Source organism: Gopherus flavomarginatus, chromosome 14 (genome assembly GCF_025201925.1).
Source record: "Gopherus flavomarginatus isolate rGopFla2 chromosome 14, rGopFla2.mat.asm, whole genome shotgun sequence".
NCBI classification, from domain to species: Eukaryota; Metazoa; Chordata; order Testudines; family Testudinidae; genus Gopherus; species Gopherus flavomarginatus.
This window is the reverse complement of record NC_066630.1, coordinates 39,553,723-39,571,188: the sequence shown is the minus strand read 5'-3', so window position 1 is coordinate 39,571,188 and position 17,466 is coordinate 39,553,723. Positions and strand designations below refer to the sequence as shown.

Below are 17,466 nucleotides of genomic sequence, written 5' to 3'. Positions count from 1 at the left end.
CGCGCATCGCCCCGGGAGTCCCGGAACCCGCCGGGGGGAGGAACCAGGCCGGGCTGGGCGCAGCGCTGCCGAAGGACCGGGGACACCGAGTGGTGCCAGTTCCGTCCCGTCGGCGGTTCCCATGGCAGCCAGGCTAACCTCTGACCTCTGCCCCATGAACCCCGGGGCCCGACCGTCCGCCAATCGCAGGGCGGGGCAGCAGGCCCGCCCCGTGGGCGCCCCCGGCGCGCAGTGGTGACGTCGCGATGACGCGGGCGGCGGGCCGTAGCCCCCAGCCTGGGCCGGAACCGCAGCCGCCGTGGGCTGAGGTGAGTGCGGGGCCCGCCCGGCCCCAGGGGCCGCCTCCCTCGGGGCCCCGCATCCACCTGCCTCAGGGAGCGCGCCGGGGCCCGCGCTCTGCCCGTGTCGCCCCTCAGCGGCGGCGCCGCGCCAGGCTCCCCCCCCCCCCGCACCGGCCCGGCCTGTCCTGTCAGCCTCGCCCCCCCCCCGGAGCTCCGGGGTCCGCCCAGGGCCGCGGCAGGAAAGCGCCTCCGGACTGCAGGCTCCTGAGCTTAGGGCTGGGAGGCAGAAGCCCCCTCTGTGGCTGCCTTCCCGGAAGGGTTTCCCTGGGAGTGCCCTGGGCGGGAGCACGTGGACAAACCCCGTGCAAAACCTGCTCGGATAGGGCCCCGCCATGCCCTGGCTGGTGGTTCAGGGCTCTGAGTGGTGCGAGCCGGCAATAGCCTAGGCGGTAGCAATGCAGCAGGACAGAGCCGGAGCATTGTCCATCTGATAAGTACTGTAGTTAAATCTCCCAACCGGTGCACTAATAGCAGGTGGGTAGCAGGGATAAAAAAACTTGTAATTGACAGGTTGACAGAGGAAACAGCAGAAGAATCTCATTTTGTTCCTATTTATTTGGGAGAGTTGTCCCTAGGTCCCAAAGATTCGTGATTTGTGTGGGGTAGAAATGACGTAGAAGTCAGTTCTTACTGTCTTTCTCTAATGGATGTTTGTGCAATGGGTCTGTTTTTATGTAATGCGGTAGATGGGGTGGAGGGCGGGAAGGGAAACAGGATGTCAGTGGGAGAGTTGCAAATCCAGACATAGCAACAATCAGTGTTTGAGGGTCGCTGTATCAAAATGAAATACTTTAACTATGTTCTTCTGTACGTGTCGTCTTTCATTTGGCTTAGGCACAACCTCCTTCCATCAGCATTCTCTGAACATTTTTAAGAAGTTCCTTCTCTTTTGATGTGTGAAAGAAACCCCTAGACTTTGTTTTTAAAGCATTTTTTAATAATCACTCGTTCAGTTAGTCCTGATACAGAAAGCAAGCATAGACATATCCTAGTATGGGACAATTTAAAATAAACACAGAAGCAGTGCTGGCTAACATAGCAATCTCTTAGTTCAATGGTTCTTGACCCAACACAGTTCAGTATAAAAGACAAGAGAAAATAAAACCATACTGATGAATTATGCAAATGATGCAAAGACTGGTGGGGTGGCACATAATGACAAGGGCCCAGCAGTCGTAAAGAAATACATTAAATGCAATCAAATATGATTTAATACAGCTAAATGCACGGTAATACACTTAGGAACAATGTATGGGGGCCGTACTTACAGGAAAGGGGATAGTTTTCTGGAATGCAGTGACTCTGGAAAGGATTTGGGATATTGCTGAATATAAGTAACTGAACGTGAGCTCCCAGTGTGATGCTATGGTAAAAAGGGTAAACACTACCCTTTGGTACAAACGGGGCAGTAGCAATGAGGATGGGTGGTGCTATTACCTGTTTATATTGCATACTGTGCTCAGTTCTAGTGTCCATACTTGAAAATGATATTGAAAAGCTGGAATGGTCTGTTCAGAGAACAGTCATAAAAATTTATGAGGTCTGGAAAACCCACCTTATAATGAGAGCCTTAAACAGATTGAATCTTCAGTAACCTAGGGTGCTCAGAGGCAACTCGATCAATATAAGTACTGACACGAGAAGCTCTGATATTGGGGGCCCTTTAATCTAACAGACACTGGCATAACAAAATCTGATGGCTAGAAGCTGATGTTAGAGGAAAAAATCAAAGTGGAAGTAAGATGCAATGTCTTAACGGTCAGAATAACAAATCACTGGCGCAGCTTCCCAAGGGAAATGTTAAATTCATCATTACTTGAATTCTTTAAATCAAGATGGGATGTTTTTTTAAAAGATAATACTATAGTTAACCACAGGTTACTCATCTCAGTAGCGTTCACTTACATAGAAGGGATGAATGGTGTCCTCAACTGCAGGAATTACTGGGTGAAATTGCACAGCCCTTGTTAGATAGAAGTCAGGATAGATTATCATAGTTGTCCCCTCTGGCTTTAAACAGCTGAGTCTGTTTAGTTAGTTTGGAATCTGACTTCCCTGACAAAGTTGCAAAAAACTTAAAGCCAACCTAATCTGAATGGTCTTTGGTTTCCCTTACCAGCACGAGGGTCATGGTCCATGGACTTTGCTGGCAGAAACCTTTATCTTTTTTGTCTGCTTTTAGCTAATATCTGATATATTTTCTAAGCCCTACACAGAGTTCTATATAGCATTATTTGGTCAGCTGAAGACGCGGCACTTCGGTGGGTTCCGGAGCGGAAGGACCCCCCTGCTGCGGGTCTTTGGGGCACTTTGGCGGCGGGTCCCGGAGTGGAAGGACCCCCCGCCGCCAATTTGCCGCTGAAGACCCGGAGCAGAAGCAGCTCTGGGGGCCCTGGCTCCGTGAGAGTTTTCCAGGGTCCCCAGAGCGAGTGAAGGACCCTGCTCCAGGGCCCTGGAAAAACTATCGTGGGGGCCCCTGTGGGACCTGGGGCAAATTGCCCCACTTGCCTTCCCTTCTGGGCGTCCCTGCTAAGCAAGCTTCCTATCCTAGCAACACCACACTCCAGTGTATGGACATCTATAACCAATGGTCTCTAGGGCCATTAACACACATGCCAAACAAGCAGGGCAACTTGTCAAGACCAGGAGCTGTCTCTGACATCTCCACTTCCAGCACATGCTGCACAACTTCAGACACTAACATGGAAGCTGAACTTTGCCCACTGGGAAGCCGCAGATAGAGGGTAAGGGAGGGCAGAACACAGAAGCACTTTTGCAGTGGAAGAAAGAGACAATAAAAAGTATGTGAACAGCACCTGTTTCACTTCTGTGTTTTCAGGTTGCATGAGATTTAGTGAGATGTCCCAGGCATGTGGATTTATGCCTAAGTCTTGTATATTTTGGGTCTTGTCTACCTTAGGTTGATGCATTTTGAGCCTGGAGTGTGGCTTACTTCATAAAGCACCATATACCTGTGCAGCAAAGATTATACTGAGATTATACTTCTAGAAGGATTTTCCATGAGTGAGAGATTTCCACAGATGTGTTCCTCATCACACCTGATCAACAGCACCTGGCCTTGCAGATGAACTTGTATGATGAAAGGATGATCCTTTGCTGTGTTAGTGTTTGTAGGCATTAAAGACCCTGATATTTCAAACTTTGATATTAGTGTATCACTGAAAAAGTGTGTGTGAATTTAAATTGCTTTACTCTGTTTCAAGATGTCTCTGATTTCATTTGTGTGACTGAAAGCCTTCAGTATAGCCTCAGTGTGGTTACCCAGTTGTCTCAATGTTTATCTTCTAGGGCACCCCCAAATAAATTATTAATCAATAGGGGTTGGCTTTGGAGATGTTGAGAACACTTAGTGAATCAATGGAAGTGGTGAGTCCTCAGTACGCTTGACAGTTACCCCACATGATCTTAATGGAGCTACTAGTCTGAGGAAAGCAGTTGCTAGCTTTTACAGCATTAAACTAATACCAGCTCATGCTAATTACAACTGTGGCTAAAACATGCAGCTACCACCCAAACTATGTGGATAGGCTGAATATGTGTTTACTACTCAAGGCACTCCAAATGCAACAGTTTCTTCTTGCTCGGCTCTGTATTCAATAATATATTCCACAGCACCATTTTCATGCAGACTATGGCACACAAGCAGTGGAGCGTGGGCTTAGACTAATAATTCTGACTAGAGCAGGGATATAGTCCTCCTCTCTTCTGGACTGTTCACTGAATTTCTCTGGATTGGACTGTCACATTGAAATGTATCAGAGGGGTAGCCGTGTTAGTCTGGATCTGTGAAAGCAGCAGAGAGTCCTGTGGCACCTAATAGACTAACAGACGTATTGGAGCCTGAGCTTTCGTGGATGAATACGACGAAGTGGGTATTCACCCACAAAAGCTCAAGCTCCAATACGTCTGTTAGTCTATAAGGTGCCGCAGGACTCTGCTGCTTTCACATTGAAACGTGCATCTAATGCGTTTTAATGCCCCTGGCTGTTCTTCACGTGCTCTAAGGGCACTTAGGCCTGACGATATTTTAAAAAATCCACCCCATGTTACTAATAATATCAGAGATTATTTAATATTCTTTCAGGTTGAACATTGGATTAGGCTATTTGTTAACTTTTGGACACTTCACTCACAATGACCAGTGAAACTCAGGAGGTCATTTTCACTTTTTCTGTAGCTGGTTTCCCTTTCTAGTTCTTGTGCCTAGGGCATGGCCTGTGTAGCTGACGTTCGAATATTGCCAGGGAAAGGTTAGATAGAAGGTGTTTTTTCGCTGATATTTTAATAAGTCTCCTAACATTAGATTTTTCTAGGCCTTTGGTTTCTTTTTCCAAACTGAATGTTGGACCTAAACTGCTTCCTTGTGTCTCTCTTAAAAATGTTCCTCTTTCTACCCATAATCCCCTTCTGAGTGAGGACTAATTGGGGCTCCAATTCATGCCAGCTGTGCTCCATAATTGGCTAGAGATTCCAGTGGGTGATGGTAGGAGGTGTGATCAGGCACAGAGGTGAACAGATTTCCTGTAGTCCCCTGTGCATGCTCAGGCACGCCACCACCAGACTTTGAGACAGCGTAGTAATTTTAAACCATCAGGCTAATTGCCAAAATGTGTGTAGGCAGCATCTCCAACTCCTAGCCAGTCATCTTGTTTTAATCTGCAAATGCCATAAAACCTTGCTGAAGTGCAGCAGATTTCACTGGTGTATTAGAATACAGTGTGGGGAGTGAAAGCTGCATTCCCCTGGGTGTATGGGAGCAGTTTCTGTTCCAACACAATGAATGGAACGAGTTCCAATTCACTGCAACTAAAACTTTCCCATGCTCCTGTGAAAAGGCAAAAGTGATGTTTGGTTCTTAAGAACGCAAAATAAAACACCTCTGATCACTAGATCTTGACTATTGGAATTGGAAAGTATTAAAACCTGCCATGGGATTTCCTGGGGTAGAGAGAGAGAGAGAATGGCTGAATGTCCCCCTGCATCCCCAATCCATCTTAACTGCTGATCTTAAAGATTGTTCCAGCGTAATAGTCTTCCACTAGGTGTTTGGAATAGCACTTAAAATACTTCTTAAAACCCATTTTCCACAGCACTCTCTCTCCTCTGTAGGGCTGGGTGACCCTTGCAAACTGGCACTGTAGCAGAGATGAGGTTTGAATGAGAGTTTATTCACTAATCTCCCCTCCAAGCACAGTTTGTGTCTTCAAACTCTAGTGTGTCCTGCCCTGCTATTTATGATGAGTCTTCCTGGGATCTGATGCTTTGAGGAACAAAGGTTACTTCTCACTTTATGTTAATTTAGTTGGTGAAATTAGTGCTCCTGAAAACAAATGGCTGACAGTAGTGGTTGGGCTTGGGCTGTGCAAGAGTTTCTCAAAGCTCTGCTACTGCGTCTCAGTCCTGATTTTCCATCCCATGGGGTTACTCATGTACCGCAGTCCTGAGCTGCAATGGTTACTACTTTTTCTAGTCCTACTCTCCTCTTTGCCCTACAGCTCTGTCAGTGCGCCTCAGAAGTGGCCTGTATCACACCCTACAGTTCCAGTTTTGGGCTTCCCATATGCAACTCGGCCAGTCCTCTTTAACCCTGAACTGTAGCTATTGCAGTCCTGTATTTCTGTAGATCAGAAACTGCCAAATTATGCAGTAGTTCTGAGCTGTGCAAATCGGGATTGAGATGGGGGATTGCTTAACTTGTGACCACAGCTTGAAGCCTAGCCTCTGTAGATGTTAAAGCTGGTTAATTTCTTGAACCCTATTATGTCTGTTTGTCAATGTCCTTTCACTGAGCTGGGACCGCTGGCTGCAGGGGGATGTTGGCAGAGGGAAGTTTGCTTTTCTTCTCAGAAGTGATTCCAGTTGTGGTCCAGTTGAGCCACCTGACTCTTCATTTGAATGCAGAAAGGACTTTTTAAATGTGATTTTAAGTGAATAGCAGTAGAAGGCATACACAGCCTAATGTCTCCCATGCTGTTAGCAACAGGGCAGCAGAAATATCTTCCTGCTTCCGAAAATGTCAATATGCTACATCAAACCATTAATCCTAAACCAGACTTGGAGGTGGGGTAGAAGGGAAAGACAGGTCTGATAAAGTGAATGCTTCATTTTAATTTGCAACAGACTTGGAAGCCACATGTATAGCGATTGCTTTGAATGGAACTCTGTAAGGCGATTTATTTAACAGTAAATCTGTTCCCCTATTTGGAGCAGGATCAATGTGTAGACATAAACTTATACATAGTTATGGATTTCATTTGAAATTGGTTCTTCCTTTGCCTACTTGTCAAGACTTATGTTCGGGATTCTCTGTTTCCTCTGTAAGAGCGGCTGCCTTTGTGAGCTCTTAAACCAGAGAATTTTCCTGCTCTCCCTGCTGTGCATCTGCTGATATGAACAGCAACAGGGCAAATGCTGGGTCACTACAAAAAGTAATTTTCTCTCTGTTGATATTCACTCATTCTTGTCAACTGTTGAGAATAGGCCACTTCCACCTTGATTGAATTGGCCTCGTTAGCACTGCCCCTCCCCCCCCCCCCCCCCCCGCTTGGTAGGCAACTCCCATCTTTTCATGTTCTGTAATATATATACTACTTACTCTATTTTTCACTTCAGGCATCTGATGAAATGGGCTGTAGCCCACAAAAGCTTATGCCCAAATAAATGTGTTAGTCTCTAAGGTGCCACAAGGACTCCTCGTTGTTAGGGCAAATGCAGAAGCAGTTAGAGAGCTAGCTCTTAGGCTTTGTTTTAACATGTAATTATTATATACTTACGTCTATGTAACTATGATCTTGTATCTTTTTTTCCAAAAGCTTTTAGGTCACCTTTAAAGGTAATTTGCAAAGGAGGAAACATGAGTATGTTTGTTTTTTTTATAATGGAGGGGGAAAGCCTGAAAGAGTTGTTTGGTTTTTTCTTTTTCTTTGTTCTTTTTCGTGCTTACACTTTGCATTAGAGATTCAAGTCTTGTCTACACTGGTACCTAGAAGAATCTGCAGAGGATGGGAGTACTATCCTATTAGTAAAATTATGACATCACACTCTTGATTGAGCAGGGAATAGATTTTAAAACTTTATATACAAACACCTGTTTGACTCTAGTTGCTAACTTGCTAACTGTTAGAACAGTGGTTCTCAACCAGGCATTTCATATACCCCTGGGGGTACAGAGAGATCTTCTGAGCATACATCAACTCTTCTAGATGTTTGCCAAGTTTTACAACAGGCTACATAAAAAGCACTAGTGAAGTCAGTACAAACTAAAATTTCATACAAACGACGACTTGTTTATACTGTTCTTTATATGATACACTGAAATATAAGTACAATATTTATATTCCAATTGATATATTTTATAATCCTGTGGTAAAAAGGAGCAAGTCAGCATTTTTTCAGTAATAGTGTGCTGTGACACTTTTGTATTTTTATGTCTGATTTTCTAAGCAAGTTGTTTTTAAGTGAGGTAAAACTTTGGAGTATGCAAGACAAATCAGACTTCTGAAAGGGGTACAGTATTCTGGAAAGATTGAGAGCCACTGTATTAGAAGGAAGGCTGAGAAAGCACCCTGTCTACTTCTCTGGGCCCATCAAGGAGTTCTCCAATAAACACAGAGAAGAGAAGACTCAATATTTCTAAAGTAAAAAAGAAGCAGAAGCTATATATTTTTGACATGAGGATGGAGATCTTTTAGGCCTTCTCTGTATATCACAAAATGGTACAAACTCATTTTGTTCTTTTTTTCAGATCAGCTTTTTAAGGACTCATCTACGTAGCTACTTTCACAGATTCATAGTTCCCAGCATGATAAGACTGCACACTTTTGTCTACTCTGCACAGGCAATGTGCAATGTAATTGTGTTAAGCTCTGGTTATGTGCGTGGAAACATCATCTTCCATATTTTCAGGAAACCTATTCAGAATTCCCTTCCCCTGAATGAGCCAGTCAAAAATCTAATACAAGGCAACACCTTTGTCTCTTTCCCAGTTGATCCATGTTCTTGTGTGTGTGTTTACTACACAGGGAAGTGATTTTTGTGTGTATGTAAAAGACCTGAATCATTTTGTAAATGGTCCTGCACCATAGAGGATGCACCTTCTGAACAGCAACTCATTGCGCCAGTTGGGTACAGGTGAGGCTGGAATCCTACACACAACATCTCATCAGCATTTGTTATTGAGACGCCATATGAGAGACTAGTGACAGAAGTGAATAATACAAATGCTCCACAGAAAACATTTCTCATTGGCTCTATCTTCTAAAATGGCTACACAAGTGCTTAAAAATCAGAGCATGGAGTAATGATGAATAGGTCAGTGATACATTAGGAGGAATTATCATGGGTTTTCCACAGGGGTCGTTCTAGGTCTGGTACTATTCAGTATGTTAGTTGAAGCCTTGGAGGTTGAAGCAGTCAATGTACTTACCATCCTTTAATCTGATACAAAGCTGAAAGGGATCACCAATACCTGGGAGGACAGAAACAGACTACATCGGCCTGGGTAAATGAGTGAAGTGGGCTGAAATGAGTCCCAGGAGATTCTATCAAGGGAAGAAAACAGTTGAGGTACAGAAGGGATAATCAAATTTGCTGTTATAGAATAGAGGATAATGGCTGGGCAGTTGTAGCGGAGAGTAGGTAATTGTTGAACCACATTTACTTTCATAGAATATCACATCTGAAACAAGCATGAGATTTCTTCCACACCATATAATGATGCGCATGTGTTAGCTGGAGGGCTGTATTCATATCTGGGCAGCAATTTTTAAAAAAAAACAACCAAGCATATCAGAGGAGACGAGCTAAAGTGATCAAAGATTTGGAAAATAAGAGCTGTTGGGAATGTTCAGCGGGTCTTGGCATGGAGAAAAGATAACTGCATAGAGACAATGACCTACTGGTAGAGTGATGTTATAAGAGGACAGGTATCAGCTATCACTAGTCAGTGAGGATGGAATGAAAAGTAACAGACTTAAGATACATTTTCCCAGTTAAATATGAGGAAAAAGTTTAGAAAGAGTTCAGTGAGAGAGAGCTTCCAAGGGAGGCTGTGGTGTTCCTGTAATCAGAGATTTGAGGTTACAAATAATATCCAGAAAGTAGGTTGATGGGTGCCTTACAAAAGCCTAAGCTAGACAAGAGAGGCTACCTTCCATTGTTGTTTGCAGTGTAGCCATGTTAGTCCCAGGATATTAGAGAGACCAGGTGGATGAGGTGATATCTTTTATTCTTCAGGTCCGAGGAAGAGCTGTGTTTAGCTGGAAAGCATCTCTCTTTCACCAATTCATTTTGGTCCAGTGAAAGATATTACCTCGCCCGCCTTGCCTCCTCTGAGAGGATACCATCCTATTAGGTATACTCTGCTCAGGCCTACCATAATGCTGGGAAATGTACTAACTAACTCTGACCCCAGTTGGGGTCTCCTCTGGGGCTTACTTCGGCCTGCTAATGTGTTTAACGTATAACTGCCTTATGCACACAGTGATTTTACCATGTTAGCTAATGCATCATAAGACCCACCTCATTTACTAGTGTGGCTGTATCCTTCATCTACAGCTGTGTCTTGAGCCAGGGGTCGCTTGCATGATGTTTGATGTTATAAATCTTCATTACTCTTAATTCCTACTTCTTAGCTCTCTTCTCTCTGTTTTTTGAAAGGTTCGAATGTGGGAGTTGTCCCAGATGTGGTTGCTGCTGATGTCGCCCTGGGAGAATGCCTTGATGGGTGATTAGCACCATTCAGTGATGGGCTGTGGGACAAGCAAAGTGCTTCCCGAGCCCCCCACGGACGTTCAGTTAGATCTGGTTAAAAAGGTTGAGCCTTACACTGGTCATAAAAATGACGTGTACAAGCACTTCATCAAGGATGATGGTGGAGCTGCTATCAAAGCCGGCTCCCCCTCGCCCCCTCGCCACACCAACCCCTATTCCAGTGGCCACCCACCTAACTACATGGAGCAGCCTGAGCCCCGCAAGAACAAAGTGGCTAAGTACCGTGCCAAATTTGATCCCAGGGTGACCGCCAAGTATGACATCAAAGCCCTGATTGGCCGAGGCAGCTTTAGTCGTGTTGTGCGGGTGGAACATAAGGCTTCCAAGCAGCCATATGCAATCAAGATGATAGAAACCAAGTATCGGGAAGGGAGGGAAGTGTGCGAATCAGAGCTATGTGTGTTGCGACGGGTCCGGCACACAAACATCATCCAGCTCATTGAGGTGTTTGAGACACAGGAGCGAGTCTACATGGTGATGGAGTTGGCCACTGGAGGGGAACTGTTTGATAGAATCATTGCCAAAGGCTCTTTTACTGAGAGGGATGCTACCCGAGTGCTGCAGATGGTGTTGGATGGGGTAAAGTACTTGCATACACTGGGCATCACGCACCGGGACTTAAAACCAGAGAATTTGCTGTATTACCATCCTGGAACGGATTCTAAAATCATGATCACAGACTTTGGGCTAGCCAGTGCTCGGAAGAAGGGAGATGACTGCCTAATGAAAACCACCTGTGGGACACCAGAGTATATTGCTCCAGAAATCCTGGTCAGGAAACCCTACACCAATTCTGTGGACATGTGGGCACTGGGTGTGATCTCCTACATCCTCCTGAGTGGAACTATGCCCTTTGAAGATGACAACCGAACCCGCTTGTACCGGCAGATCCTGAAAGGAAAGTACAGTTATTCAGGGGAGGTGAGTGAGGCAAAGGTCGAACCAAAGGGGACTCCAGACAGAGTCTGGACCATCAGTGCTGTGATGGGAGCCCTGTGATCATAGGCAGTGCAAGGTGACTGTCTTGAAAGGGGTTTCCTTTTGCCTTTGCCATGTTCAATAAGTGTTGCATAAGGTGACTTCTTTAACAGGTTCAGGTCAGATTTCTGTGCCACGACTGTGTAAGCTGTTCTGGACTAGCCATAGGTGAATTCAGGGCTGGGAATCTTACACAGGATAGTTCAGTGCTGGCTCTTTTTAGGAGTTGACATCGTTCTCCATTCCTGACCCATTAAAATCCCTCCTGTCCTGCAGGGACACTGAGGAACAGTGAGTTCTTTTTAAAAACAAAGCAAAACAGCCTCCCCGCCTCCACTCCCCCAAGACAGCACAGGAAGAACATTAACTGATTAGGACACTGGTTGGTATCTGAGTTTGGGTGGTGTGACCCAAAATGTGTTATGCTAATTTTGGACAGCAGAATTCTTATTTTGTGATGGAAACAAGACCAGGGTAAAATTTTCAGAAGTTCCTTTTCAAGAATGACTTAGGAACATAAGTCCTATTGGCTGTCACTGAAACAGAGTCTCCTTAGTCATTTTTGAAAATGGGACTTAAGCACCTAAATGATTTAAGAGCCTTTGGCAATTTTGTCCTAGAACCGTGTTAAGACTTTTTTAATGGTTGGCTTAGTGCTAGGCTCCATTAGATTTGGTACCTCACTTCTTTTACACACACCATCCTATGGCTTAAGAGGATAAACAAGATGTAGCAGGCACCTGTCTGCTTTTTGTTTCCGATACAAACTACATGTTTGTCTTGAAAGACTTGACTCTTGAAATTCCTAGAGTTCTCACGCAGTCTTTAGTTGCACTGTACAGCTGGTCACCTCTGGTTGGAGCCACAAAGGCCTTTGGGTGCCTAATTGCCACGTTAGGTGCTTAGTTTCAAAACTTGGATCCTTAGAACCCCATGCAGCTGCCACCTAACCCTGGAGGCATCGAAAGTCCCTGGGCGCTTAAGTTTCAGCTGGTGAGTATAGACAAAGCTCCCTTAGTCTGACACTGCTGAGCTGCTGGACCTCTTCTTTATGTCTGAGCCTCTGTGGAACCCTCAAATGCAGAATTCTGCCCCCTCTCTTCTCTGAGGGGCCTGATTTGGTCGGTGGGCTCAGAAGCTGCTTTAGAGCACACACAACACAGTTGAGGAGCAAGAGGTGATGTTGCTGTCTTTATCCAGTAGCACAGTGATTAGAGCTCTCACCTAGGCTGTGCAAGACCGCAGTTCAAATCCCTACTCTCCTGTATTCAGAGCACGGACTTGAACCCAGCTTTCCTGACACTCAGGTGAGTGCCTTAACCACTGGACTATAGGATTGTCACAGATCTGGTTGGGCTCTCACCAGACTGCTGTGAAGTTACCAAGGCCAGGCTCCCACCTGTGGGGCCCCACGTGTGTCTCTGGAGCTGAGCCGCTTGGGACTGGTGCAGAAGCCTGGCCAGTCTCAGACAGGTGTATGTGAGTGGGTGGGCAGTGTGGTGGGCTTGGCTGGGCCTCTCCATGCAAGTGGGTCCTGAGGGAGCCCAGCTGGGGCAGGCCCTGGCTTGGCTGATTGTGCCACTTCCGAGAGAGAGGAGTGATTCTTGCACCCGGGACCAGCCCTGGCTGCGCTGTTGGCTCAGCGTGGCAGACAAAGTCACCTCCCAGCAGGGTTTGTGAGTGCAGCCGGGAGGCAGGCTGTGGGGCAGTGGGGGTTCTGGGGAGATGCTGGGCTGTGAGGGGGCGGGGAAGATGTGTGTTGGGGCACTAGGGAGTGGAGGTTCTGAGGGGGTGCTGGGCAGTTGTGGTGGGGCTCTGGGCAGGGATGGTGATGTGCAGGGTTACTATGCACGTGTGGGGGGGGGTTGGAGGGGTGCTGGGCATACCCCCATTGCCCCTGGCTGGCCCCTCATTCTGGGGACTGACCTCCTCATTACATGATCCATTGCCTCCATGGGGGCCCATAAATATGTTTGGCCCCGGGACCACAAAAGGGTCATCTGCCCCTGATCATCCCAGGGGCATTCTGAGGTGAACATCTCAATCTCTCTCGTTGAAGCTGTCCCATTTATTATCAAATATTTCTTGGAGCAGAGACTGGAACCTGGTCTCCTAAGAGTGTGCTAGCCAATAGGTCAGGGGTTGGCAGCCTTTCAGAAGTGGTGAGCTGAGTCTTCATTTATTCACTCTCATTTAAGGTTTCACGTGCCAGTCATTCATTTTAACGCTTTTAGAAGGTCTCTCTCTATAAGTCTATAATATATAACTAAAATGTTGTATGTAAAGTAAACAAGGTTTTTAAAATGTTTAAGAAACTTCATTTAAAATTAAATTAAAATGCAGAGCCCCCCGGACTGGTGGCCAGGACCCGGGCAGAACCCCAGATGGGCAGTGGCTCACCTGCTGCTGGTCTGGGGTCCTGCCGGCTCTTGCCAGCCGGGGTCGCAGTCGCTGGCCCCTCAGCCCGCTGCTGGTCTGGGGTTCCGTCCGCTGGCTCCTGCCATCCGAGGTCCTGACCACTGGCCTCCCTCAGCCCGCTGCTGGCTTGGGTGAACGGAACCCCTGGCCAGCAGTGGGTTGAGCAGGGCCAGCAGCTGGGACCACGGCTGGCAGGAGCAGGCGGACAGAACCCCAGACCGGCAGTCTGGGCTGCTGCCGGTCTGGGGTTCAGTCTGCCACCCCGCTCAGCCCGCAGCCGGTCTGGGGTTCCGTCTGCCGGTTCCTGCCAGCCAGGGTCCTGGCCACCGGCCCTGCTCATCCCGCTGGCGACCTAGGGTTCCGTCCGTCAGTTCCTGCCAGCCAGGGTCCCGGCCACCGGTCCCATTCAGCCCACAGCCGGTCTAGGGTTCCGTTCCCCCTGGCAGGCAGCAGGCTGAGCGGGGCCAGCATCCGGAACCCTGGCTGGCAGCAGCGTGCCAGTAGAAATCGTCTCGCACTTCGCCTTTGGCACGCATGCTGCAGGTTGCTGACCCCTGCAGTAGGTGATAGTAATTCTCTCTTTCTGGCCCAGCAGAGTGGAACAGCTTCATCAAGTGAGAGTGAGACACCCACCCCACAATACCTTATAGCCCAGGGTTAGGGCACTCACCTGGGAAGGGAGAGACCTGGCTTCCAGTCTCTGTTCTGAATCTGGCAGAGGGGCAATTTGAACCCAGGTCTCCCACATGCTGGGTGAGTGCCCTAGCTATTGGTTAGGAGGAGGACACCACCGTCACCTTGTTCTTTTGCTTTTAAAAGGGCTAACCTGGCTTTGGTGCCACAGGAATGGGTTTGTGGCTATGAATCCCAAGCAGAGAGAGGTGCCTCCCTCCAGCTCAGAGTTCGGTGCCTAGCTCCCTTTGAGGCCCCACCCCTTCTCCTCGGCATATCCTGCTGACTAGCTTAGGTGTCTGTCTCCCCACTCAGCGTCCTGACTTCTGTGAATTCCGGCTTTAGGCATGCTATTCTCCCCAGGCATTGCATAGGAGCATGGGCACCTAACTTGGGGCTGTGGAGTCCACAAAAATAATTGGCAGATATTGCTGCACTGAGCCGTAGTCACCTTTATGGATCTAGCCCCTAGACTTTAGGTTCTGAGGACTTGATGGTTTCTAAACTTGGCTTGGCATTTTGTCTTTGAATCTCTGTCACTCTTCATGCTACGGTTATAGGGGGATGAGGGCACCCAGATTTGGAGGCAGTCTCACTGCCTACGTCCCTGTTTGAATTACCACTTCCTTTCTGAATACTTCCAGCTTAGACTTTCCTAATAGCATGACTTTGTGAAGAGGGACCGAGTGGGAAAGGAACCAAGTGCTAACACATGACTAAGTTTCTGAAGCAGGGAGTTGTGGAGTGACAGTAAAATAACAGTCTTAAAAACAGCACATCATCTCAATTGTTCTGTCATTTTTAGAAATGTGAGGGGAGTGTTGGCATTTCAGTGATGGATGGAGCGAGTCTCCTCATGTATTGCTCAGATTGTAAAATGTTTTGGGCTCCTTCAGAATAAAAGGTGCTATAGAAACATAAGTCATCCTCCCTAAGGATGCTTTGGAAGGTGTAAGCGTGTGTACACAGGCCCACACGCCAAAAATAAACTTTTATCCTGTCAAGGTGTGGTTCCCTAAACTGACCTGCAGCAGCCATATCACCTGGTGCTGTGATCTGGTCAGATCTTGCCAAGGTGGGTCAGAACTTGCATAGGCAACCTCCAGGGATGTGCTGATGGAAGTGTCATTGGTAAGTGGTACTCTTCCCTCTGGGTCACTAGAAGAACAGTCTGCCAGAATGGAGGAAGGCACTGGGCTTTCAGGGGTATCATTATTTCAGATGAGACCTAAAGCCAAGATTTTTACCTTTTGTGGTCATCAGAGAGCCTGTGATGGGGGGAGGGGGAGGGACAGGAGGCCCATTGCTTGGTGTATTTAAAACTAGATTGGACAAAACTTTTGAGAATGTCCTGTAGGGAGCAATCTGCCTTAGGCAGAGAATGCAGGGATGGACTAGACAGGAGCAACCAGTTTTTTCTCAATTCCGACTTCGAGACTCTGAAATGAGGGTGCATTTACCCAAAGGGGGAACTCTGAAGAGAGATCTTTATGGGTGTTTGCCAGAAGTTTATAGCTGGAGCTGTGCAGGAAAGACAAGTGTCAGTGGTGAGGGATGTTTGGGGGAGAGGAGGAAGCTGCATCCTAACCGCAATCTAGTCAGGTGGATAAAAATCGATGATTTTTTTTTAATTGGATTTTTCTGATTTAAATTTGATTTTTTTTAAATACAACTTAAATGCACTTTTAGAATCATATAATAGAATATCAGGGTTGGAAGGGATCTCAGGAGGTCATTTAGTCCAACCCCCTGCTCAAAGCAGGACCAATCCTCAACTAAATCATCCCAGCCAAGGCTTTGTCAAGCCTGACCTTAAAAACGTCTAAGGAAGGGAATTCCACCATCTCCCTAGGTAACCCATTCCAGTGCTTCACCATCCTCCTAATGAAAAAGTTGTTCCTAATATCCAACCTAAACCTACCCCACTGCAACTTGAGACCATTACTCCTTGTTCTGTCATCTGCTACCACTGAGAACAGTCTAGATCCATCCTCTGCAAACACTTGGAAGGTGGTAAGGTGATGGGGAATAGCCAGCATGGATTTGTAAAGAGCAAATCATGTCAAACCTATCTAATAGCTTTCTTTGATAGGATAATGAGTCTTGTGGATAAGAGAGAAGCAGTGGATGTGGTATACCTAGACTTTAGTAAGGCATGGTTTACTTTAAAAATATTTGAAGTTATGACAACCTGTGTTAAGGCCTACGTTTATAATCTATTAAAATAAATTAAATTAAAAAATATGGAGCAATACCTGCTTGCTGCCAAATCTTAAAGAAAGTCAAATCGCTGAACTGGTGGGAGTCACTGACTAAGCACCTGGAATCAGAATTTATTGATGTACTAAACCAGCTTTTGACAGTGGTAATCTTTTCTGCAAGTGCTGAGAAAATGTTTTCTTAATTTCAGTTTATTCACTAGTTCATTCAAAGGTATGAAACCAATTATAGTTGAAAAAGCAGAAAAACTTGTTTATTCATCGACTGGAAAACACGACGTGAAAGGATGAGATCTACTAGTTTGAAAATCTTGAAGGAGACAATCATTAGCTACAGATAATACTTCCTTTATTTAATAAATCAATTAGTTTTAAATGCAAACATGGTTTGATAAACTTTTTGGTACTTTCTTCTTGTGTATCAGCAAACGTTTATTAATTTTTAAAAAGTTGTTTTTGTGCCTTTTAACTGACTTCAAATTTCCCTCCAAATATAGCGTGACAAAATCACAAGTAAAAAAAAAACTCCTCTTCTAGTAAGAAAGAAATGCCTCATTTACTATTTTCTAGCATAATACAAAATGTAAAAATTAAGATAAGCTATATAATTTCTTAAATAAATGTGTATCACTACAGCATATTCTCCAGGTTAGCAAAAAGTTGCACCAAATTTAGTATATAGGCTATATTTTGTTGCAAATCATGTTTTAATGGTTATCAGCCAATGAGAATCAACTTTGCTTTAAAATAAATAACTAAAAGGTACAAATGCAAAACAAGGTTAAAATCAGTGATTTAAATCAAGGTTTATGCTTTCTGATTTAAATCTGTGACTTTGTTCACTTCAATATAAATCAATCCACCCTGATTGCAGTAGAATTTTGTTGACTGTGGCAAACACATGGGTTTGGTGAGAATTAGAAAAGGTTGAGACCTACTTTCTGAGATGTGGCTGGGCTCAGATTCCAAGCAGAGAACACAACACCATATTGAGAGAGGAATAAAAGCCAGAATGCATGCTGGCCTATGAAGTATTTCCATTTTCT

At 45.8% G+C, this 17,466-nt stretch overlaps 1 protein-coding gene across 6 annotated transcripts in view; it reads left to right on the top strand.

Moving 5' to 3' along the window:
* The first annotated feature begins 238 nt into the window (after positions 1-238).
* PSKH1 (protein serine kinase H1) overlaps positions 239-17,466 on the top strand; it is a 67,033-nt gene continuing 49,805 nt past the window's right edge. The window contains exons 1-4 of one of the 6 annotated variants that reach the window (XM_050922423.1): positions 246-308; positions 8,384-8,492; positions 9,597-9,714; positions 10,020-11,054. In XM_050922423.1, the coding sequence (XP_050778380.1) occupies positions 10,107-11,054 (948 nt within the window). In that variant the 5' untranslated portion in view covers positions 246-308; positions 8,384-8,492; positions 9,597-9,714; positions 10,020-10,106. Of the gene's footprint in view, positions 309-400; positions 816-3,261; positions 3,502-7,328; positions 8,236-8,383; positions 8,493-9,596; positions 9,715-10,019; positions 11,055-17,466 lie in introns of those variants that run through there. The other 5 variants (XM_050922420.1, XM_050922421.1, XR_007769268.1 and 2 more) reach the window with 5 other exon arrangements.